The 25968-nt window shown below is 40.3% G+C and overlaps 1 protein-coding gene across 4 annotated transcripts in view; it reads left to right on the plus strand.

The window, feature by feature from the left end:
* The first annotated feature begins 1148 nt into the window (after window positions 1-1148).
* The window catches only part of myo5aa (myosin VAa), a 32840-nt gene continuing 8020 nt past the window's right edge, over window positions 1149-25968 (plus strand). For 3 of the 4 annotated variants that reach the window (XM_062442416.1, XM_062442575.1, XM_062442654.1), the window contains exons 1-27: window positions 1149-1225; window positions 2644-2800; window positions 5297-5440; window positions 7949-8034; window positions 9850-9953; window positions 10071-10177; window positions 10808-11073; window positions 11401-11482; window positions 11592-11732; window positions 12424-12549; window positions 13378-13461; window positions 16665-16820; window positions 17122-17219; window positions 17389-17475; window positions 18078-18186; window positions 18358-18569; window positions 18753-18909; window positions 19253-19492; window positions 19612-19860; window positions 20811-20904; window positions 21001-21143; window positions 21324-21437; window positions 21656-21790; window positions 22051-22107; window positions 22266-22493; window positions 23009-23017; window positions 25165-25262. In XM_062442416.1, coding sequence (XP_062298400.1) covers window positions 1164-1225; window positions 2644-2800; window positions 5297-5440; window positions 7949-8034; window positions 9850-9953; window positions 10071-10177; window positions 10808-11073; window positions 11401-11482; window positions 11592-11732; window positions 12424-12549; window positions 13378-13461; window positions 16665-16820; window positions 17122-17219; window positions 17389-17475; window positions 18078-18186; window positions 18358-18569; window positions 18753-18909; window positions 19253-19492; window positions 19612-19860; window positions 20811-20904; window positions 21001-21143; window positions 21324-21437; window positions 21656-21790; window positions 22051-22107; window positions 22266-22493; window positions 23009-23017; window positions 25165-25262 — 3545 coding nt within the window. In that variant the 5' untranslated portion in view covers window positions 1149-1163. The remainder of the gene's footprint in view (window positions 1226-2643; window positions 2801-5296; window positions 5441-7948; window positions 8035-9849; window positions 9954-10070; window positions 10178-10807; window positions 11074-11400; window positions 11483-11591; window positions 11733-12423; window positions 12550-13377; window positions 13462-16664; window positions 16821-17121; window positions 17220-17388; window positions 17476-18077; window positions 18187-18357; window positions 18570-18752; window positions 18910-19252; window positions 19493-19611; window positions 19861-20810; window positions 20905-21000; window positions 21144-21323; window positions 21438-21655; window positions 21791-22050; window positions 22108-22265; window positions 22494-23008; window positions 23018-25164; window positions 25263-25968) is intronic. The other variant, XM_062442495.1, reaches the window with a different exon arrangement.

Here is a 25968-nt window from a genome sequence, read left to right on the forward strand (position 1 = left end):
TTTGGCTCAATTTATACCTCCAACTGACCAATGTGCAGTAAGTTAAGAAGGTAGTGACAGTAGTGAACATTTGATTACATTTTGGTGAATATTCAATTGAACCACTAAATTAATCAGTTGGGATTTTTCTAGGGTCCCACAGTATTTATAACCTAGTCACTGAAAACAATAGAAACCCCATTCATCTTTATATATCCTTTTTTACCTTAACTAATCAGTTACGATGTTCATAAGTTATACAATGTGTTATAGTTTATTAGTTTAACCATTGATATCTGTGACATTGAATAACTTTTATTGTATTCATACTGTAAGTCAATAATTGTTTGTCGTCTCATTCAACTGTTTAAATGCAGTTTGCCTATCTTATCACCTGCCTTCATTGATAAAAATTACCCTTTATAAGCTGATATAAACTCATGTCCATTGTATACTATGTTATTGTTTGCAGTTGATCTTCGGTCAAAATGTGTTACTGCTTTTTCCGTAGTCCAAATTGTTGCATTGTGCTTGGAGGCCCCTCAGCACCACTTGCTGCTCTATTTAAAGGTTTTGTATTTGCTCTAAATATAAAATTAGGGAAACATCAGGCAGTCTGTTCCAATATATTAAATTCAGCTTACAGTGTCACAGAAAATCCCTGCCAAGTTTTACTCATGACAGGAATGTCACAGGTTTGATCTCCGAAACCTTCAGGATACATGTATGAGGGTAAAGTGAAAGAGCAGCACTTGCTCCTCCCTCATTAACATTACTGTGGTGCTTTTTGAGCAAGACCCTCAACCTCCAACTGCTCAGTGTCCAATATATTGGACTGTAGTCGTACTTGGCAGCTTCCAGGTGTGACTGTTTTCAGCTGTGTGATCAGGATGTTCCTGATAAAGAAAGCATTCCTCCTAATGAAACTCTTTAATAAAGTTTTTTGTTTTAATAAGCATGTTAAAATGTCAAAAAAGTGATAATGATGAGTATGTGTCATATACTTTATTACAGTTCATTCAGTCTCAGTTCTTTATGATACTTGGTTGTGGCCAATCTGGACTATAGGTGAGCTCATATCTTCTGTGCGTTGTGTTGTAGGAATCGTTTTGGTGGCTATCAACCCATATGAGACGCTGCCGATTTACGGTACAGACATCATCAATGCCTACAGCGGTCAGAACATGGGAGACATGGACCCTCATATCTTTGCTGTGGCAGAGGAGGCTTACAAACAGATGGCCAGGTTTGTGTTACCTGAGTAGTCTTGGTTCTAGTCTCCATGTTGCTCAGCCCTCCCTCTCTCTCTTCTGGGTTTGTAGGTCAACGCTGAGACAGAAATATCCATGTGGTGGTCTCACTCGCTCGTTCTATTAATCACTCACACACACCCCGAGTTTCTCCGCAGGAGCCAAACTGTAGATTCCCCCTGGGAGTTTATGTCACCCGCACACTAACATACAGTACATTTATACCAACTCCTGTGTGCCAACTTTAATCAGCACTCATATCATTTCTGCTTTAGTCACAGAGCATTTGAAGCTGGCAGCAGTGATCTGCTGTATGTCTGGGATAATGTAGCACTGTTAGCTTAAAGTTATACTCTGTCTGTGAGGAGTCATCAAGCTAGGTGACATCCTCAAATGTCTTCTTCTGTCCCAGCCAACAGTCAACAATCCAAAGATATTCGGTTGTGTCAAAGGGGCTAACAGAAAAAGAAACTATGTAGTAGAGATAGTATAGTATCATAAAATTCATTTGAGAGAGTGGTACCAGAGAATTTTGACATTTGTCTCTTAAAAAGATGAAGCAGTTAGTTTCTACATCAAAGACATAATATTAGAAAATAAGATGTAATGTATGCATTAGTTGTTTTTTTGTTATAAAATGAATCAATTTAACATATGTTAAGTGAGATTGATCACAATCGGACTGATGATAGATGCTGGATAAACGCGACTAATATAAGGTCAGCTCAAACTATTGTGATAAACCACTTAGAGTCAGTTATCCAAGTCATGGATCCAAACCATGCTCTGTACAGAGACAAGGAAAACATCCCCTAAAAACCTGAGGGCAAAGAGGAAAAGCCATGATGAAAAGGATCATTGAAGGAAATATCCTGCCTTCTGAGACGGTAGGAGATGTAATCTGAGATTTAAGTGGAAAAATGCCAATTTTAATTGAAAAAAACTGCATCAGCACCCGCCTGCCTACCCCCAGCTCTGAAGGAAAGGTGGCACAGTATGAGAAGGCCACGGTGCCTGAGGAATTTGTCTCAGTCCTTTAGCTAATGAGGAGAGCGCCCTCCTGAGATATTATAGCGCACAGAGGAACAAGAGGGTTATAAGGTGTTTTACACCTGCTCTGCCTGTAGCCATTGAGAAAGATTGTTGATAATAACATAATTTTCTATCTGCCCAAGGCATTACCCTGGCATTGTTTAAGTCACACTCCACCCATTAAACTGTATGGGAATAGTACACATAGAGGTCACCTGTAACCCTTGCTTTATATAACAGATTATTGACTAAAGCAAGATGAAGAAAACATTGTGCAGAGCCAACAGTTAGCTCCACTTGATTGATGACTATTTTTCTTAAGGCCTCAACCCTTTTCTGTCTGATGTACACAGTCTTATTACTTATTTTTTCAATGTAACAGGGACGAGAGGAACCAGTCGATCATTGTGAGCGGGGAGTCTGGAGCAGGAAAGACTGTATCAGCCAAATACGCTATGAGATACTTCGCTACGGTCAGTGGCTCCGCCAGCGAGGCCAACATAGAGGATAAGGTCTTGGCTTCCAACCCCATCATGGAGGTGAGGACTGGAAGCTGTCTGCTGACAAAGACTGTGGATTGCATTGAATTTCATACTGTTATTCAGTGTTTGCTTCATCATCATTTATTTTTAGACTGTTTTTTTCACAACTTAGTAGATCCAGAAAGACTGTGCTGAATGTCATATTGTTCTTCTCCTCTCCTCTCTGGCATTTACTTACTCCCTTCCCTTCAGTTTCTCCACCACACTGTGCCTTTCTGGCCTCCGGCTGCTCTCTGCTGTGATAACACAGGTCTTAAGTGTGTATTTCTTCCTGTAGAATCATAGGGACAGGAGGAGGGATTGGAGAGCTCTCTTCTGCCCATATGCCACTACTCCCCACACCCACACCCTATGCCATCCCCCGCCCTGCCTTTTCCAACCGCTCTGCTAACATCATTCTCCTTCCTGCCGCCACTTTCACCCCACAGGCCAATCAGAGTCAGGCTGACAGAATGAATAGAGAGCTTTATTTCATTGCAGTGATGTCACTTTAGCCTCTAAGAGATGGTTGCATCAGCCTTTTCCATATTACAAAACCTGTATGTGTGTGAACGTGTGCATGTGTGAGAGAGAGAGGGAGTGTTTGTGCGTGGTGTTTATATGCATTTGGCTGATGCAGGCAGAGATTGGAATACCTGCTCTGCTGAAAGACGCCTTGTTTGCAGTGAAAGACTGTGTTTGGCCTTAACTCAGCAAGCTCACACACTATTTAACTCTTCTCAAGCTGGCTGGTTGGATATCTGGGAAGTGTTTGTGTGTGTGTGCGTGTATGCATGCAGCCCCACCCATCTACTACAGTTCAGCAGGGTCATTGATCAATCCTGTATATTGAACTAAGGCTGCTGACCACAGATGATTGGTTTACAGACATACTATAGCTCAGCAGGAAATGTCCATCAACACATATCGATCCAGCTCATGTGTGTGGAAGAACAGAAGTCCCTTAAAACATACTGGTGCTTTTGATGCCCCCTGTAGTTTAATGGTTAAGGTGCATACCACACACCTGGAAAAATCCTCGGTTTGATTCCGGGAAAATCCCTCTCGCTCCCCTGGTTTCATGTCTGCCTCTCTACGGTCATCCATCAAATAAAATAAAAAATGCCACACAAAAAAAAAAGCCTACAAGTGTTGTTGTCAAGTGTGGACCAACCACAAATGATCTGCTGCCTGTTTCAGGTTGTAAACTAGAGTATGAAATATTCTGGTGTATCTGCTGTTCTAGGGAAGTGTTGCTTAAGGGCCATTTTCACTGTAATAATTTGTTTTTGTTAATGCTGCTAATGCTTTACCATAGTGCCCATAACCACAATAAAACTATTATATTAAGAAACTGTGCAGAAATACAGAATTCATTCCTTTTTTCCAGTTTGCAAATGGTTAGTAAATAATAACTCACCACTTGTCCTGTCAAAAGTTTAACACAATTTTCACAACATAACTGTTTCTGCCTGTAATGAAGAGCGCTTCGTTACTAGTGACTGATGGCTTTGGCTTTGTAAATATGGCACAACTGGGTCTGTGTATTAATGTCACTTTTAACCAAACAATTTAATTAGGCACTTTAATAATGGCACATGGCACTTTCATGGTGATAGTTGCACTTTATTAGCGGTTTGCACATTGCATATTTGCACATTGATCTTTATTATATGTGTGAAGCGTGTGGGTGAACAGTTTAAACCATTGGGGAAATGAGTTGTGATTGATGTGTGTTGTCTTCTGCCAGGTGCGGTTGTAGATAATCGGCTTCACCTGAGGGAGAGAGGGAGTTAGATTAGACAATACTGTGTGTGCACCTCCAGTGTTTATAATTGATAGACAACAGTGAAAATGTTGAGCTTTGTTTCATCAGAAACATAAATGTGCTTTAATATTGCAATGTGAAAGTGTTTATTAGTGTGTTAGAGTTGCTGCCTGTGTTTGAGTTGTTTGTGTGGAGTCTTACCTGTCCTTTTGGTGTCTCCTTTAGAGTGTTCGGCCAAAAGAGCCCCTGGGCGTACAAACACAAATTTAAAGGTTCCGGGAGACACCAAGTGATAGGATGGGAAGAGGGGGGGTTTGGTAGTTGGTGTGTATATATGTATATTTATTGTAGTGGGTTTGTGTTTATTCTGGGGAGGAGTAAATAGCAGTACAGCAGTAGGGATAAATATTATGTAAGGGTAGGCTGGTGATATTTTCTGTAGTAATTAGCCGTGAGATAATATATTTTGTCAAAAGAAACCTGTGAGTGGAAGCATCCAATTAAGTAGACCAGTGATGGGGTATAAAAGGCGCCAGTTTCCATCCATCCTTGTTGCTGGTCACGTCTCTCATCGGTTAATGCTGCCATGCCTGTACCACTGTATGTATTTGTTATTTTGGTTTTGGTGAACAAACACCCATGATTTGGTGCACCGTACCATCGCCTTTTGACTGCTCTTTTGCTGCATCATTCAGCCGCTCATGGTCAATCTAACACTGCCTTTGTGGTTTTCTCCTGTCACTCAGGCCATTGGAAATGCAAAGACCACCCGAAATGACAACAGCAGTCGCTTTGGGAAATACATCGAGATCGGCTTTGACACCCGCTTTCGTATCATCGGTGCCAACATGAGAACATATTTGCTGGAAAAATCTCGAGTGGTGTTTCAGGTGAGCGCAATAAACCCACATTCAAGTTTGTTGTACTTGTGGATACTTATATTAATATTTTTTTCTTTTCCCTGTCTGCCTCACAGATAAATGCACAGAGTTAACCTCTCAACAATTATGCATTTTATTTTGACTTCAACTCTTGGATGGAAATGACAAACAACACATTAAGCTTTTTTTAAATTATTATTTTATTTTAATTTATTTGTAAAGGGACCATGTACAGTATTAAACATAAATGTTGGAATTTGATTACATCTGCAGTCCCTTGTCGTTTTGTTCAAAAGATAAACAATTGTCAGGTTGTGGAATTCGTCAGCCTTTTCAGAGCACAGTCTAAAATCACAGTGGCATTGTTGCATCCTTCAAGCAGATTACCTGGCTTTCTGATAGCTAATTTCCTTCCAGCTACAGTGTCCTTGGGCATGTTGCTGAACATGTCCTTCGTGAATACAGGCTGTTCTTTAGCTGACCTTACACTCTGGCTTCTTGCAGGGTCTCAGGCGAAACAGAATTAGCTGAAGGGTCTGTCGATCTTTGATGTGTTACTGCGTTTGTCACGACCGTCTAATGTGATTCGCTCTCTGACATTGGAGATGTTATTGGTGGCGTACAAGTCCTAAAGCTTGTCAGAAGTTATGTATTAACACTGTGTACTACACCCATAATGTAACACATTCAGGGCTTTGTTGGCTGGCATGAAAATGGTTGTAGCCAAAACCTTTAAATGAGAGATTCCTGCCAGATTTTGAACCATTACAACAAAACACTGAGATCTTATTCATCTTATTAAACAAAAATACCTTTAAATTACAGCAGAACTCAATTTGTTTTATGTGTGTGGGTGTTTTGTGGATTCAACGGTGTGTCTTTCTGCTGAATCTAAAAACACAATCTGTGTTCATTCAGTCAGAAACTTTTGATAATCAGTTTTTATATGAGAAGCTTATTGAATTAACTTTTAGTTTCCTTGATTATCAGAACCCTCCCTCATTTGAGAGCTGACACATATAGTTAAGCTTTGTTTAACATGAAATGACTTAACTTTTGTATTGTATTTTTGATTTTCTGTTATCCCTAGACTTTAAATACAAGTACAGTTTTATTATTTTTACATTTTGATTTACTGAAAGGCAGTTGTTTTCTATCAAAAGGTGCTTGTTACACATCAAGCCTCTATATGCAGTTTTTTGTGTATTTACCCAACAATTTTAACCCAGCAGTGGACGCTCAGTAGAAAAAAACTGACTTCCAAAATGTTCTCACTTTGCACTATGCTTGATGTCCTCAAAGGAATGAAGTAGTGCAGTCAACCAGACACACACACCTAAGCAGTAACCAGAAGGACAGTAAAATAAGCTGAACCAGCACACATTAACCGTCAGTCTATCCCTGGTGTCCTTAAGAGCAGAAGAAGAATGCGGCAATAACTTCCTTCTTCACAAAGACAAGTAGGAGGAAACAAAGTAAACCCATCCTTTAACAATCCAACCGTCACACCAGCTCTCTCTATCTCTCTCTGTCTGGTATTTTCAAACACATTCACAAACACATTCTTCAAACATTTTCTTCCCTATGATTTAATTTGTGCCTTACTTTAGATTCTCTTCTCTCTCTTTGAACAGTCTCACACAAAGTCAGAGAAGAGTCGCTAAATCAGTGCTTTTTTTTGTCTTTTTCTTAACCTTTAGCTTTATATTTTGTGTTTGGCCCACTTTGTGTCCTTATTTCTCCTTTTTTTTTTCTTTCTCGTCTCCTCTGTAAAGCCATTTTGAATTGTTTTAAAGTTTCTTTAAAGTTTGCATACTTTTCCTAACATACCGTTTTATTGTATATTCAGTGGGTGTGTTTGCTCATTGTTGGGACCTGCAGGGCAGCGTTGAGATAAAGAACAAGTATATTTCACTCACACACACACTGTTGTGCTAGACAGTGCTGTTGCGGAATGAGGATGCTGGCAGAAAATTTGTTATTACTTTCTCCGTCACATTTTTCACATACTTGGCTCTAGTAACACCCGTTTCTAGGTGTGTGTGTGTGTTTGCATTCTGTGTTTGGGTGTAGTTGCACAAACGTAGGATACAGGTGACTGCATAATTTGAACTGTACCAGGCAGTTTTACGGTATAATCTGATCAGGTCCCACATCATGAGTGGAATACAGGTTGCAATCTCGTGTTTGATTCTCTGTATGTCTGAAGATATGAGAGTGGAAATAAGTGTAACATTATCATCTGACTCAAAAACATCTGGCCACATGCCCTTGAGCAAGGCAATAAATTGCCAACTGCTTCTGTGGGGCTTCCAGATGTTACACTGTGCAGTTATGAAGCTGGTATCATCATAAAGAAACTAGCAGATGCAGTTTGTTTTCCCTGCATGAGTATATGTTGGAATAAGACAGGACAACTTCTATGAATAGGACTAAATATTTATGTGTATAAATAAGTGATAATTGTGTGTTGTTAGTATTTACATCACAGTGTGTGATCTTCATGTTTTCCTCTAGGCGGATGAGGAGAGGAATTATCATATCTTCTATCAGCTCTGTGCATCATCTCATCTGCCGGAATTCAAGAATCTGAAACTGAGTAAGTATTATGCTCGTATGCATGTAGCCACACACTGATTGTGTGCGCATGCGCTTACAAACACAGAGTGACAGAGTTATGCTTTATCACCTACAAAAACATTTGTTCATTTTCGTGCACCAGAGAGAACTGCTCATCATTATTATGTTTTTCTGAGTGATAAAGTGGGCTGCAGTACCCAAACACACATTATTAGTGTCTCACCTTGAGTATTTCACCAGAGCATTACAGACAATCAGCAGTGAATACAGAATAAGTAAGCACTGTGCTTAGCTGCAATGGCTCTGCAGCCGGAAAACTGCCAGAATACTGAAAACGCATCATCTCAGTGACTCATTTGCCCTCCAAACAACAGAACAATTAAAGTTTCATTATTTCCTTTTTGATGTCTCCTAGTTAGTCTTATTTAAACTGCAGTATCTGCAGGAACTGATACTGCAGTAGACTCAAGATGGAGTCCTGATTTAAAAATACCCCCGGTACCCCCTACTTCCCCCCAACACACTTCTAAAAACTTTTCAGGAACCACAGTGATGTCTTAAGAGCTCTGCCGCACGACAGATTTGATATCAGTGTAGACGTATCAGATGATGTCCCTGTAGGCAGGCCTCATGAACTCTGTGGTTGAACAGGCTTTTAAACAGAGCACACCCACTGTGGACCTGCACCTGCTCATCCTAGTCATGGGACACACACACACACACACACACACACACACACACACACACACACACACACACACACACACACACACACACACACACTCACACTCACACTCACACTCACACTCACTCACACTCTGCTGGCACTGTCACTTACAGCCACTCAGTTGGCTCTCTTGCTCTCTCTCTCTCACACACACACACACACACACACACACACACACACACACACACACACACACACAGCTGCTGTGTTTCCCTCTCCTGCTGACTTCCTGGCTCAGTAAATGGAGCGGTTGTCACAGTCATGTCAGGGCCTCTGGTTTCCACAAGCCATGCCTTAATTCAGTGTAAAATGTGTATGAAGGAATTGATTGTGATTAAAGTTGAGTTTACATATTTTTTTTTAGACAGAAGTGTTTATTTTAATGTTTTTCTATGAAAATCGAGTCATCTGCTAAACCTTGATGTGGTGTCATGTTGACAGGGAAAATAGGCTGCTTTGAAAATTCACGTCAGAGATTAAGGATTTGATTTCAAAGGTGCAATAAATGACATTCAGGATGTCAGCAAATAACTACTTTCTATGGAGGATATAGTGGAGTTATGGCGACCTGAGCAGTGAATGAAGTCACGCTCCCTCTCTGTGTGTGTTGCTATCCGAGCTTCCTTATCTTTCTTAGCTGGTTCGGCTGCGTTAATGCAGTAACAGAAACACACAGCCTAGTTTGACAGTGGAAAAAAGCACACTTTTTGGTCTGAGATGTTGGTGCTATAGTGTGACATCTAGTGGCTGAATGTTGTTTATTGCAACTTTAATACAGCTGAGTTTCTGCTATCTGACTTCTTCTTGTGAGTGTTGTTGCTACGGCTGTTGCTATGGCTACCATGAGCACTGACTGAGAATGATAATTAAACCGTTGTTGCCAAGTATTTTCCCTGTAGTCATGGAGTATCATGAAACAGTACATGAAGTAAAAGTTGTGATTGCATCATTACATTATTTCAGGCACATGTTTTCTTATATAGGTCTGCATAATAAATGAGAATTCTTTTAATGGCATACTTCCACTTAAGTTGCTTAAAGTAAAACTGCTCATCCTGCTTTTTTGTTTTCTTTTAGAATTTATTCACCCTATATTTCTCTACTCAGGCAGTGCAAATGACTTCCTGTATACTAGACAGGGCCGCAGCCCTGTTATCTGTGGTGTGGATGACACCAAGGAGCTCTGCAGCACCCGAAATGCCTTCTCACTGCTCGGTAACCCAAAATTACTAACATACAAATATTCACAAATTAAATCCCTGTATACTGACTTGTTTTTTAAGAACTGTCAAGACGCATGTGACTGTCGGTTTATGTGTATGTGCTCTGCAGGTATTAACGAGTCCTATCAGAAGGGATTGTTCCAGGTTTTGGCTGCTATTCTTCATCTGGGAAACGTGGAGATAAAAGACAGAGATTCAGACAGCAGCATCATCCCTGTGAGGATAAGATGTGTACTATAGTGCTGATGTGTCAGTGCGACACACATTAAACAGATTAACAATCTTTTATTTTTCTCCTATTCATAGTATTCATCTATTTATTATCACATTTCTCTTCATTTGTGGGCCCAGAGTTGTGTTATGAGAGGCTTGTTATGTCAAGAGATATCTCTTTCAAATAATATCTACACACAGATCACTTCACTTCACTTCAGATTGAGCTTTTCCTTTTGTCTTTTGTCACAAACTAAAATGGTTTAAGGTGCAAAGGTTTTCAAAAGCTTGACACTGAACAGTTATCATACTCCGCTGTGGTTAAACACCAAAATTACCAGTCAGCATTAATGACCTTTAAAATGTTATAGACTCTCTGAAGGCAATTACAGAATAGAGTATCGTCTATTAAATTTACTGTGAATGTTATAAAATGAAAGGAATATTTAGTAAAGAGTTTATAATTCCAGTCTATAATGTTTATGTCTTTAATGCTTAAAAGAAACGGGGGTCACTGGGTCAGTGGACACATGCATCCAAAAAGTACTTTAAGAAATTTTATCAATAAGGAAATTCACCTTATCTGACATCTAGCTGGGTTTGCGTGATTCTCATCTGCTCTTTTCCCTGCAGCCCAACAATCGCCACCTGACAGCGTTTTGCGAGCTGGTCGGTGTGAGCTACCAGGACATGGCGCAGTGGCTCTGCCATAGGAAGCTGAAGACCGCCACGGAGACATATATCAAGACCCTCCCCCGTCTGCAGGCCACAAATGCCCGTGACGCGTTGTCCAAACATATCTATGCCAAGCTCTTCAACTGGATTGTGGAGCACGTCAACAAGGCTCTGATGACCAATATCAAACAGCACTCCTTCATCGGGGTCCTCGACATCTACGGGTATGTCTATGGATTTGCTGGTCTGTGGGAGTGTGGGATTAATGTGAAAGCAACTTACCTGTCTCAGTTTTTAGATAAGATACACTTGTCTGAATTTGTTAACAGACATTACAGTGCACGCCATGACTAAATACAGTAGTGAAGTAATGCACAGACTATCCTAGGAATTTACTGTAGTCCCCCATGAAGAATAATGTTAGGAAATGTAAAATAACATCACAAATCATTTTCCAAAGTATTAACATAATTAACGTTCCTTTACTTGAGCAGGTTACCCTTATAAAAGATGTTTTCCAGCTCATTGATTCCTCTGTTCTTCCTCGTTAGGTTTGAGACATTTGAAATCAACAGCTTTGAGCAGTTCTGTATCAACTATGCCAACGAGAAACTCCAGCAACAATTCAACATGGTGAGCAGCCTGTCCTGGATTGCATTCACAGATGTGACATTGTATTTTTAAATTGTTTGATAGAAGTATGCAGCTAAATTTCCAACTCTGTTTGTGTTTGTGTACACAGCATGTATTCAAGCTGGAGCAGGAGGAGTACATGAAGGAGCAGATCCCCTGGACTCTGATCGATTTCTACGACAATCAGCCCTGCATCAACCTCATAGAGGCCAAGATGGGCATCCTGGACCTGTTGGACGAGGAGTGCAGGGTACTTTTTTAAAAGTTTTGTGTCGTTCTTTAAAACAAAAAAACACACATTTCTTCCTGTCTTTGTTGGCAAGACAAAAAAGGAATTTCAAATAGTCATATCAAGACTTCTTTACTCTTATATATTTTAATAAGAGTCTGCAGTGTCGTTAAAGCTAAAATATACAATTACATAATTGTTGATGAGTTATGAATGTTGGTAATGGAATAAAAACGTTCTCATATATGTAAATTAGCAGAGGCTTGTGGGTGGTGGAGGAACATCTCAGTAAGAATCCTCTGTCCGTTCACACCCACATCCTGTTTCACATTATTGTCGGTTGACCTGTCAGAGCCTCCAACCACACATTAGACCCAATTCTTCAACACCCACACCCAACTGTTCATATCAAAGTTCACCTGCAGGAAGGAAGCCCAGCAATAAACAAAGACCACAGTTTGAATTATTGCACAAAACGTCTTTCTCATCAGTTGACACAGTTAAGAGACATTTGAGGTGGTCTGCATAGCTGACATTATTGCAGAGTTACTGTACATTACTAGAAAAAAAGAATAGATAGATACTGTCTTATTAAAAAATCATGTTTTATTCAGATAAATTATTACAATGTGCAGGTGTGTTTACAAGCAGGAGATGTTCTACATGTCATTTCCTGATCGTCTCCATCACGTTTTATCCCTCTCCATACCAGATGCCTAAAGGTTCGGACGATTCGTGGGCTCAGAAACTATACAACACTCACCTAAAGACATGTTCCCTCTTCGAGAAACCACGCATGTCCAACCGCGCCTTCATCATCCAACATTTTGCTGACAAGGTATAGTTTCGTGTCACTTCTCTGTGGCTCCAACTCTGAATTTTATTCCATTTTCAGATAGAAAAAGTGCTATCATGGTAGGCTTTGGTTTGAAGGATTAGTATTTCATGTTACAGTGTGCCTTTTTAGCTCAGTAGATAACATTTAAGAACAGATTGGCTGCAGAGGCTGCTGCAGTGTGAGATATTTTTAGGATAGCTGGAGGAAGGATGACTTTTTATTGTTATCACTGTTTCCACACAGAAAAGGCGCTTTTGCAGTGAAGTGTTTAAGAGTGTAGGTGTGTGCTGCTGAATATCACTTTATTGGAATAGGATTAATGTCCTCTAATGAGGTGCTGTTTGACTCCATGTTATTTTTCATAACATGTTTTGTTTTTCAATCCTCAGTATAAGGTTACTGTTAATTGGGTCAAGGACTAAAACAGGTTTTCCCATAAAGTCCCCTGATATCAAAATCGAATCCCTTGGAAACATATCTGATCAAACACTTGCCGTGATTAATGTTTGCATTTTAAAAGGATCTTGCAATAGGAGTTTGGACTGTACATACACAGACCTGTAGACTTCATTGTTTGTGTTAGAGCTGTCACTGGACACCTCAACCATCCAACAACTGAAACATCATAGTTAGTGTGTTAACTTATAATAATATACTAACAATCAAGTGGAAATAATCACGTTTGCTGATTTAGATTTAAAATAATTTAAGAATGTAAGACTTGGAACATAAACGCAGGTAAACTGTTGTCTCTAATTAGATGACCGGAAACTGCAATGTCCTCACAGTTTTTTTTAACACAAACTGTGCTCTCTTGTTGTCGAGCAGGTAGAATACCAGTGTGGAGGTTTCTTGGAGAAGAACAAGGACACGGTGAATGAAGATCAGATCAGTGTGCTGAAGGCCAGCAAGGTGAGGTGTATAAAAACACACACGCGCCTATGTTACATTACATAAATCAGTCAAAAATCAACCCTACTGAGGCATTATACTGTAGATGTTTGTGCAGAGAGCCATTTGAACACATTAGTGTATAAAGTCAAAGTGATGTGAAGCGTAATCTCATGGAGAGCTGTCACCTGGTTTGTGTGGGAAAATATTGCTCAGTGAACAGAAGTTGCACCTGAAGGCTCAAGTAAGCAGCGCCCCCCATTGGTCATGTGAAGATAATGTCAACTCCAGCAGTGAAGACGAATTCTCCACATAAGAGATTCATTTTCAGAGAGGTTTATTTACTCAAAACAAAGCTCAACGCACATTAGATAAACAAGACACAGAGAGGGCAGATGTGAGTGTGATTTGCACTTTTTCCACTTAACAGGAAATAATTAGCAAAAAAGCACAAACAGGCCTAAATAAAAGCACTGTTGTTTTTATAATGTAGTAAAACAAGTGCATGCACAGTGACAAGTTGCACACAACAAAATCTTTCACAGTGATTTTAAATACATTTTGCAAACAGGAACAAGTAAAAGATACCTCAATTTTATTTTATGAGGTCAATGATTGTTTAGCATTAATGTCATTTGTTTCAAACAGCAAAATGCTGTTTAACTAGAAAACGTATATGCACGCAAGCACACACACATACTACGCACAAATTAACATCTTCTGTGTGCGTGTGTGCGTGCATGTGTTGAGCTTGGTTCAGGATCAGTGTGTAAAACCCTCATAGGTCAAAAGGGGCCTAAGCCTTTAAATCCTCGCTGCTGTTTTGGCTCCACACATATATACACACACACACACACACACACACACACACACACACACACACACACACACACACACACACACACACACACACAATGATGCAGTGTGTTTGTCTAAAATGCTCACGGTGACCTTCGACTATTCTTTTATAGACCTCAACAAGAGCAGAGCTGGGTAAGGGTTAAAATATCATTTGCTCTAACCTCTAATACAACTACTTAACTCACACACACAAACTCATGGACTTATAGTCTGACTGTTGCTACGGAAATCAGTGAGACTTAAACAATTGGAATTAAATGGTAATGATCTTATAACGAGATTTCATCTAATTAGGTTTTGTTTCAGTTCCCTGTCAAGCTTATCCCATTATACTTTTGTGTGTGTGTGTGTGTTCTAGGTAGGGAGCGCATTGTTTTTCATGCTTTTTTCTTGATCTGGCACACACTCACTTTATATTGTGTATCAAATATAAATACTTGCCACAACAGAAAACACAAACTGACAAAATTGTTTTATAAATATTTACCAGCTAACTATTTTCATTGCGTTCTCATATATAACACATCAACACAAAATGAGGAGACAGAATAGCTGCTGTACTTAAAGTGAGAACATGCATAATTGTACATTTACTCAGTATAAGGCATGGAGGCAGTTATCTTCTTTTTTGTGACTAATTTAACAGAATATAAAAATGAAGAATGTCTTTAGGCCAACCCACACTGGCAGCGTCTTGGCAGTGTAGAGGCACGTCTCTGGGGACTGCAGGACAGAGTGCAGAGAACGTGCACTATCTGTCTAAAGCCTTAGTACACTCTGTGCTCTGGTCGTCTGACTGGCTTCCAACAATTAAATATTCCTAATGCAGGCGCTGCTCGAAACTGCACTGTGGGACCTACATAGACACACAGGAGTCTCACATTCGTGCCAAGGTCTGCTTGATCAATACAGTGCATTCAAGAATTGCCTGATGCAGTGATTTCCCATGATGCACTGTGATCCAGGATTGTGTTCATGATAGCAGATAAAATACCAGCCAGCATTTTCCAATCACAGGAATACTGCATATCTGATATGAATGCATTGGAAATGTATCTCAAAGTGCTGCGAGACAGCTCTGAGTAAAAATCATCATCATTTTCATTACATCTTCATCATCAGTCTGCCTGGTTTTATTTCCTTTTCAGTTTGAATTGTAGATGTGTATCATGGATGACGGATGGGGACCAAAATGATTTTGACCTTGAGCATTGGGGTTTTTTTTAAGTTTGGGAGTTCTTTAACTTTTCTTTTTAATGTCATTGTGTTTCTGTGTTTGTCACTGTGTCTCCATGTTGTCCATGTATGTTTGGTTCTGTCCTCATCATGACAACCCTTCCCTGCCAGCAGAAGGTAAACTGAGGCGTTCTTACAACGCTGGTCCGCCTGTAGCTCTTTCTTTAGCTCCTTTTTTTCCCCCTTTATCTTTCCTCCTTCCTTGTCTCTCTCTGGCACTGAGTTATTATCACTCTAACAGCACTGAGGAGATTGAAGTTGTGTGTGCGTGTGCCTTTGTTTGCTGCATGGGGAGCACTAAAGGCACTCTGGGAGGAGAAAAGGGGATTGGACATGAAAAACAAGGGACAAAGGAAGGAGGGTATTTTTATTTCTTCAGAATGATGCTGAGAGAGAGCAGCACGTAAAGCCTTTGTGGCTGTGGCTGTCCTGCTTAATGACGCTGGCAAAAGAAGCAGCATGGCTCCGCTCTGAGCGCAGCAGGAGGACCTGAAGCTGCGCACGTAACAGCATCCTCCTCATATAACCTCATGGTTATATGGAACATATCTGATATGTCTGTGCTTTACTAAAGGGCATACATTGTACATGATTTATGTCAACAAGTCATATATGGCAACAGCAGAATTTCATATATGCTCAGATATAACCTTTTTGTAATAACTCTCTGACTTTGAATGAGTTTAACAAATGCTAATCAACAAATCAACACCTACTCTTTTTCCAGCTTACTTTGATGTCAAAATGTTGAGATTAATTAACTCACGTCAAACTGTCACTACACTTAACAGACATTTATATTAAGATTTATACATTCATAAAAGGCAATGTTTTTTTCTAGAGAAAATCAAACTCGTGTCAAATGCTTGAAATGTAGCTGTCATCCTGCTTTGTGAGCCTATGTGCACTATGCAGTAAGAAATCCAAGAAAACGCATGCAGTTTAAGATAGGTGTTTATATTAAATTTTTACTTACAAGTAGCTTAATTATACAGTATAAGCTTAATTTTAGTTTTTCCAATGAGAAATGCTTCGTCTTGACCTAATTCTTCAGTAAATCGATACTGCCTGCAGTGTCTCTTGCTGCCATCAGCTGTTTGTGATTCTTATTGGGCTGCTGTTCCCAGTTTGACCTGCTGGTGGAGCTGTTCCAGGATGAGGAGAAAGCTACCAGTCCCGCTGGCCAGGTCCCCGGGACTGGAGGCCGGACCCGCCTCAGCATCAAACCAGACAAGAGCCGTGACACGAGCAGAAAGGAGCACAAGAAGACAGTCGGCTGCCAGGTTGATATTTTTCTCCAGTTAATGTTTATTTTTAGGGTCATGCTGCAGATTTTGGCAGAAGTGAGTTTGCTGCACAGATTGAGTGTATTATCAGTCACATAAAACACATTTGGACAACTCACTTTTTTTGAGAATACAGGAAGGCTTCAGAGTATTCTACAGATAAGAATGATCTCCATCCTAACTATTTGTTTTAGTATTGATTAAAAAGGCTGCATATGATTATAAAAATGATGATCCAAAGCATATGTTCTGTGTTGATGATGATGTTGATGTTATTGATGATGTTCCTTTCTTGTAGTTCCGTAACTCTCTTCAAATGCTAATGGACACTTTGAACGCCACCACTCCACACTATGTCCGCTGCATCAAACCCAATGACTTCAAGTTGGCGTTCTCGTGAGTTTGCCCCCTCTCTGTTTATGAAAAACTACATTATATAATTAAATGTTGTTCTGCAACAGCATGACTTGTTACGTTGTCTCTTTTTTTTTTCATACTCTACATCATCTTAGCTCAGGTGCGATTCATGGTGGCCATATTGAGTGTGATTCTTTGTTGTTGGCAGGTTTGATCCTAAACGCGCCGTGCAGCAGCTCAGAGCCTGCGGTGTCCTGGAAACGATCCGCATCTCTGCTGCAGGTTTCCCATCCAGGTACTCATGCATTCCAGTGACTCTGCTACTGGTTCACAAAGAACCTTGTATGTTGTTTTATGTGTTGTTAAAGAAAGCATTTAGTATTGAAGAATTTTGAAAGTTGCATACAGGAAGGAAAATGCTAATTTATCTTGCATTGATAGCTCATGCAGTATTCTATCTACCATCGAGTTTTATTTCAGTGCTGGAAACCCAATAATGAACAGAATGTATTATTAAAGTTCCCCTCCAGACAAATATCTTTCTGCACAGAGAAGCTCAAGTGAAATGAAATAAAATAACAATCAGCCAAACACATTTTTAGTGGAGACTTTATATACTAAAATACATTTTCTCAGCACAAACACATCATGGTTCCTATTTGAAAATGTGAGAACTCCTTTATAAACAGATAAAAGGACAAGAATTAGGTTAGTTGTCTCCTTTAGTCAAGATTACTGGAATACATCAGACTGCCTTTAACTAATATAAACATTTATAAAATTATGTGCTGGAGTAAACTGTGGATCTCAACAATTTTACTTGGGTAAAAATGTATTTGATGGAACAAACCAAAGAGTAACTGAAGTCTTACATCTGTTTTTATTTGTGTATCTCAGGTGGACATACCAGGAGTTCTTCAGCCGTTACAGAGTGCTGATGAAGCAGAAAGACGTGCTGCATGACAAGAAGTTAACCTGCAGGAACGTTCTGGAGAAACTTGTGCAGGTTGGACTATCAAGCTTTTTAATTTTCCTCTTAAAAATACCGCTTTAAACTTAAACAGCATTTAATTCATGAGTAGATTGTAAGTTTGTGCATTTTATCTGAATTTAAATAGGTAAGTCTGTCTCTGTTCTTTTGGTTGTTGTCTCACTCTTTGCTCTTGTCTTCTATCAGGATCAGGATAAATACCAGTTTGGTAAAACCAAGATATTCTTCAGGGCTGGCCAGGTTGCTTACCTGGAGAAGTTGAGGGCAGACAAGTTGCGAGTTGCCTGCATTCGAATCCAGAAGACCATTCGCTGTTGGCTGGCACGCAAGAAGTATCTGCGTAAGCGCAATGCTGCCATCACCATCCAGAGGTTCACCAGAGGATACCAGGCTCGCTGGTGAGTGAGCTGCACACCTGATCCTCATCTCTGACACAAGAGACGTTTGACGTTTTTTACAATTTTATTATTTATCAATATATTTTGAGTACTTCTGTAGTTAAGGATGTTGAAGCTTCCATGGTAAAATTCTTGATGTTGAAATCAATGAATGAAAACTTACACTCAGTTGTCTCTCCTCAGCTTGGCCAAGTTTCTGCGTCGCAGTCAGGCAGCCACCATCATCCAAAAGTACCAGAGGATGTACGTGGAGAGGAAACGCTTCAGGCAGAAGCAGGCTGCCGCACTGGCCATGCAGACGATCCTCAGAGGTTACATGGCCCGACAGAAGTACCAGGCGGTAAGACACACACACAAATGCAAAAAATACTCATCTTAACTGTATTTTTAAGTCCTGAAATCCACTCTTTCCTAAAACATCAATAAACCATCAGAAAGCATCATTCATTTACAATAAAAAATGAACAGCTTGAGGAACATTTGTTTTTGATATTGTTGCAGTCATTTTCCATCTTGTTTCATCTTACTGATGCTCACTTCAGCAAAATACCTCTTTCTGCTTTTAGATTAATTGGAAATATCACAGAATGGATTATGGAGTTTATAGTTAAATCCAAAATAATTTGAGTCTGTTAAAGCTGTAATCTCTGTCTCACCGTAACTATTTCTGTGTCTGTGTGCAGCTGCTGCGGGAGCACAAGGCCGTCATCATACAGAAGCACATTCGGGGCTGGTTGGCTCGATGCTGGTACAAGCGCTGCCTCGTCTCCCTCGTCTACCTGCAGTGCTGCTTCCGCAGGATGAAGGCAAGGCGGGCGTTGAAGAAGCTGAAGATCGAGGCTCGCTCAGTGGAGCATTTCAAGAAGCTCAACAAAGGCATGGAGAACAAGATCATGCAGCTGCAGAGGAAGATCGACGAGCAGGTGAGACTCACTCTTTCTGTTTTCCCTCGTTTGTTTTTTAATTGTCTTCAGTTATTGATTTATTTTTGTCATTTGGGATGTCTGACTTTTCTGTTTGACCATCTGTCCGACACCTCCAGGTCAAGGACAACAAGGTGGTCAGCGAAAGGCTAGCTGGTCTGGAGACTTCCTACACGGCCGAGAGCGAGCGGATGCGTGGCGAGCTGAACCGACTGCGTGGAGTGGAGGAGGATGCCAAGAACAAAGGCAACCAGGTGAACTCCCTGCTGGAGGAGCTGGAGAAGTTGAGAAAGGAGCTCCGTGTCACGCAGCAGGAGAAGAAGACCATCGAGGACTGGGCGCAAACCTACAGGGACGAAATGGAGAAGGTTAGACAGGATCCACGTTCACAGCTGCTTTTTCTCTCCTTTTGTCTTAGTTTGAGATCAGAGACGTTCACTCTTAGTTTACTGAACTTAAATCACACCTGAGATGTCGATTGTATATTAGAAATCTTTTCTCCTCAAACCTCATCTGTCGTGTTTCTTCCAGTTAGTTCCCTTCCTTTCGACTGTAGCTGTCAAACCTATTTACAAAGACCTATTAAATTAGCTTATAGTCAATAGAAATTGCTCCTTATGAATAGACTCCCCCACAGAATATCTGAAATTTACATAAAACATTTTTTGCACACATATGGCTATTGGCAACAGAGGCAAACGGTTTCTCCCCAATTTAGGAGCGACAGAGAACGATGGGGAAATGGGCATGTGGTGGGCTCAGAGGGCAGAGTTGCCCTGGGGCAGGTGAGCACAGGAGATAGAGTAGTGTGGCTGTGATTTAGCCATTGTGTGTGAGTGTGTGCTCTGTGCTTTTCTTTCTCTTTTCTGTTTCTGTTAGCATTCCTATTCATTGTCTGACTACATGGTCTGTTCTTCAGAGTTTGAAAACCAGAGAACAACCAAACTGAAAGGAGAGATTATTTTCACACTTTGCTCTTGATCCTGATCAGAAAGGCCTTCTAAAGTCCTTATTAGAAACCTCCTGATGTGATTTCCCAGTTCATTAGATGAATTTCCAAAATGTCAGCTGTGTGGTTGGCTTATATTTTGAATAACTTATTGAACTCTGTGAGGTAATAATGCTTTAAATCAATAACTGAAATGTTTTCTTTGCTCTGTTTATCTTCTTTTGTGTCTCTTTTAAGACTCAACAGTTACAGTGATGTGTTAAATAAGCAATAGGTGTAAGCTTTCACATTGAACATACTGACAGTACCAGCTTTACACAAGACATAATTCATGTTTTTCTGACTGTGTTTCTGTGTGTGTGTGTTTAGATGGTATCAGAACTGAAGGATCAGAATGGCTCGTTGAAGAAAGACAAAGAGGACTTGAACAGAATGATTCAGGAACAGAGTCAGCAGATGACAGGTACATAAACATCACCACAAGAATCATAGTCGTCCTGTAACACATCCATCTAGTCACGCTGAAAAAAAATCCTTTCTTCATGTTTTATTCTTCCAGAGAAAATGGCTCGTATGATAGCAGAGGAGACTCAGCAGCTGGAGACGGACCTGAACGAGGAGCGATCTCGCTACCAGAATCTCCTGAGCGAACACCTTCGCCTCGAGGAGAAACACGACGACCTGAAAGAGGCGATGTCCTCGGTAAGGAGCACATGCACAAACACCTCTTCATTAGTCATGAGAGGCTTTCGCACCCACATGCACAATCAGACACATTTTATTTACTAACATTTCAGTTTTACTCAGCTTGTCAAAACTCAGTTTGCAGGCGCAGCAGCAGAAACTTTACGCTAATCTCTAATTTTTTCCTTCCATTTGTAGAACGTCTCCAAGCCTGGCCACAGGAGAACAGATTCCACCCACAGCAGCAACGAATCAGAGTACACCTACAATTCCGAGTACGCCGAATTGGAAGAAGGTTCCCGTGCCGCAGAAGTAAGGAAGTCTGCATTAAATACATGGTCATTTAATAAAAACATACTGTGACAGTTAAAGTAAAGCATCGTTTTAATTGCAGTTAAAGTTGTGGATCAGCCCTGTAGTGCTGCAAGTAAAAGCATCTGCATTTGTGGCTTTTCATACAAACGCTGCCATTTAAATACTTTCCGTGGCGGAGGAAAATAGCTTTATCCTCATATTTACGTGTCATGCAGGATGTGACACGAGGAATGGACACACCGCTGACCCTCAAGCTGCAGAAGCGTCTCACAGAACTAGAGCAAGAAAAGCAGTCGCTGCGCAACGAACTGGAAAACAAAGAGGAACAATTCCAGCGGGCTAGAGCCAGGGTACTGACACTCACAAATATACATTTTTTTTTATTTTTATTAATAAATTATACAGGTTGTAAGCCTATGGTAAAGGTTGTAAACACAGTCATACAAGGTTAGTGCCTAATAAGCTTTTTAATACCATAGTATACACAACACAATGTAAGTGGTGTAGCAGCCCACATTATAAGACAATTACTTTTTCTTACACTTTTCATTATTACATTATGTGCATCATGAAAGGTCACTTCATCAACATGATTTGCTTCTTGTTTTAGGATGATGTAGAGTTTAAAAAGGCTCGGGGGGCAGAGCTGGAGTACGAGTCCCTCAAGGTAAGCTGTCAGAGGAGAAATCTTGAAACACTAACTTGATAACACGTATAACTTTTTATAACTAAACCAGATGTTTTATTGACTACTGCCACAGCTTCAGTAAGCCTCATTTGCCATTTGCTGTCCTGACTGTAACGCTCATGTCTTTCACCTCTCAGCGTCAGGAGCTGGAGTCTGAGAACAAGAAGCTGAAACATAACCTGGCAGAGATGAGGCAAAGCCTGCTCGGTAATGCGGCTGCAGGCGCCGGGGCTCCAGGCTCCCCAGCCTACAAGGTGCTCTTGGATCAGCTCAACTCATCCTGTGAGGAGCTGGACGTCCGCAAGGAGGAGGTGCTGATCCTGCGCTCCCAGCTGGTTAGCCAGAAGGAAGCCATGCAGCACAAGGTAGAGATAACATTTAACTTCCTCTGTGTTATCAGCGTTCAGAGAGGGAGAATACATCAACATGCTCATCACCTCTGTTCAACCTGACTTCATTATGAAATATAGGAACCAAAAAACGACTTGTACTTATCCACATTTAAAGTAACATTTGGGCAAGGTGGTCACATTGTGTTCATCATAACTAGAGAAATATGAAGGTAGATGTTGGTGGATAGTATCACACTTGCTTGCATCCACCTTTTAACATTTGTGTGTTTTTTTTTTCACCTGTCAGCTTCTCTGTTTGTCTGTTTGTTAGCAAAATATCCCAAGGCGAAACAAAGGGATTTGAGGTTTTGTAATCAAAGACAACCTTAAAATCAGACACTTTCTTTTTACCTTTTGACATTTGATTGATTTTTGAGTCCAAGTCATAATGAACTCACCTCATTGTTCACACCGTATGTAAGTAATGTTTTCACTGAGTCTAACTCTACTGTCTCCACCTTCTCTCCTCCATCCACGCTCTCCCACAGGATGAGAAGGTACAGTTAAAAACTGCATCATGCATGAATATTTGACACTTTTTCATGGTGTGTCTTGTATATGCAGTAAAACCTCCTTAGATAAGAAATACATTTGGTTTACAGCCTCAGATACACTGAGAGACCCACATAAAATTGGCCCTTGACGTTTTGATTTTTAAGAGCCCTTAAAAACAAAACAAAAAAACTGAAACTTTGAACATTAAATTAATGAGAATGTAACCGCATCCAAAAGCAGGTTTTCCCATAAAGTATGAGTATTTTCTTCAGTTACCTTTTTTGTGTTTATCCCTCGAAACACAAATAAGACTAGAGCTATTATTCAAGTGTAAAATTCTAATTATTATGAACTTGCACTTGAACCACTACAGGAGACTAAATTATGGCATGAAGTGTAACAAACATTCTTCAGCATGGCTATGACATAAAATCACAGAGAAAACTGTTGATCTGACTACTGGTCAACTAATATGGGTTTATCAATGGCTGTTGCTGATATTTAGAGAGCAGATATATGATGACAATATCATATTAAGGGGTTTTGTTTTTTGCATCTGCTAAAATATAACAATTAATAATAACAAATGAGACACAAAATTGCTAAACTTAAATGATCACTTTTTTTTTTTTTTCAAGTAGCAAAATCAATCAAATCAAAAAACAGAACTTTATAAAAAAACAAAAGAACACATAGTGCTGGAATTGACACCAGGGGGCACTAATATCTTCACACAGCAGCCACAACGAGGCTGCCTGTCCATGTGTCTGCAGGCTGTTTTTGGCTGGACCACAATAGCAGAGCCAGTCTTTATAAGCACCAAACTGACTGAGGGATGACGTTACACTATTGGTCAACCAAATGCCGCCACCTCCTGTTTCCATTTCATATTAAAAGACCCCTGGCGGTCTTGTTTATTGGCCTCATGAACGCAAGCATTTGGCCAATTGATTATCTCAAAATGCCAGAGATCAGCCACTAGATCTGACACTCAGAGGTTTCACATCCAGACTCTGTCCTCTACAGTCTGTAGTTTGATCATTTCATCTGTCTCGTTCATTGTCTGAGTGAATTCCTTTTATATTTGTTTTCAGTAAATGTTAGGAATGCTTAGTGGCTGTTTTACGGCAGCCATTTAGAACACAGTCTGTGATATTTTCAGTGCTCAGTGATGGATGTTGCACAAGCTGAAAGCTTTCAGTTGAATTTAAAATTGTGCGTTGTGGATAATGAATTTCTGTCATTTTAAAACAGATTTAAACTGTTTTCCGAATTCATTTCAAAGAAGCACTTAAAGTTAGTTGCACTCAAATTCTTAAAAACAGAAAAGACAGAAAAGGGACTGACTTCACACTGCTGGGCAACTTTCGTACTATATAGTATAGATATAAAACCTCACAAACCAGATAGTTTGTGGACGACTGTCAGGTCAAAAAAGGTGAGAGCTTTCCAAAAAGATACTCAGCAGGTGACTGGATGAACCATCTATCACTGTCCCACCTTGAGAGGCAGCTGGATTCACAAGATCACGCAAGAATCCTCATAGGATGCTTGATTCAAGCACATAACTTGAAGCCTGACAAGATGGATTCTCATGTGATTGCGTGAACTTGCAAATCCAGCTGCCTCACAAGGTAAATAGATATACTGACACATATGGAGCGGTCACACAGACGTCACATGTACCCCTGCTCAAACATTTTGATCACATTTACCCATCTAATTATGAGCTGATGCTCAGCTCTCAGCACTGTCAGGCCCTACAACACCTGTTGTCTCTTGAAAGCTAGAAGAAGAGGCCACTGCTGTGAAGTCATGTTCCCAGTAGATGGACTTCTGTCACTCAGGCATCATTTGACGGTTTGTCACTGTTTCTGCCCGAAGCACCTACTGCCTGATGACTGTCAGAGTAAACGGACAGTCGTAACCAGCAGCAACACACGCTGGCAGGGAGTCAACAACACACACTGACTGCCCGCAGCAGTGTGAACTCACATTAGTGAGACTATTAACTTGATCCTCTTTATTCAAACATCTAAACTCTATAGCATTACAAGCGTTTGTAGCCAACAGGTTACTCCTCCTCCATTTTTCTCATTATGATTGATGCCAATATTCTCCCTCCCTCTTTCTCTCTTGTCTTTCGTAGGAGACCATGACCGACACGCCTTCCTTTGTGGATGTGTCCAAACTGAAGGACGCTGATGAAATCAAGCAAGCTTACATCGGCCTCAAAGACACCAACAGGTACTTTATCACAGCCGGGGGCTTCCTTTCTGTCAATGTTGAATTCACTTTCTTCCTAATCTATCACCATCCATTTTCTTTTGTCCAAATTTCATATACAGAGTGCTAGTTCCATTATTTATATTTCCATGATCTATGTGCAAGAATTGTATGTTTGTGAACGCTGCCTTGTCCTGTGCAGATCTCCTAGGTTCATGTGTAAGCCGCTGGAGGTCGGTGATCTCCTGAGTAGGCTCAGGTAACTGATGAGACATGGCCTATGCATCATGGATCAGAGCATGCATGGCCACAATGTCGCTCAACTGGGTTGAAAGGGTTAAAATGACTGATATTACTGTAGCTGAAAAAGCTGATTCTAGGTTATAATGCTGATGAAGACTTAAGTAGCTTTGCGTGGCGTTTTCTGATCTAACAGCATGTTGAAGCTCTAGTTAGTTTTCTTCTTCTTATGCTCTAACAGAAGATGTAGGTTCAGCAGTATTCACTGATGTCAAGGAGATTGGCTTTCAAGTGGAGTTTTGTGAGTTATAGATTTGCATGTATTTAAATAGTTCAGCATGAACAAGAACAGAGACTCTTAAGCTGAAGTCCAAGAGTGAAAATAGATGTCTGACTTTCCAGAAAAAAAAGATACCAGGATGCTCTGAGTGCCTTCAACAGTTCTGGTCTGTGTTTGGAGATGCTGAAGAGCTCCATATGTACAGTG

The sequence above is a fragment of the Scomber scombrus genome, chromosome 1 (genome assembly GCF_963691925.1).
Source record: "Scomber scombrus chromosome 1, fScoSco1.1, whole genome shotgun sequence".
Classification (NCBI taxonomy): domain Eukaryota; kingdom Metazoa; phylum Chordata; class Actinopteri; order Scombriformes; family Scombridae; genus Scomber; species Scomber scombrus.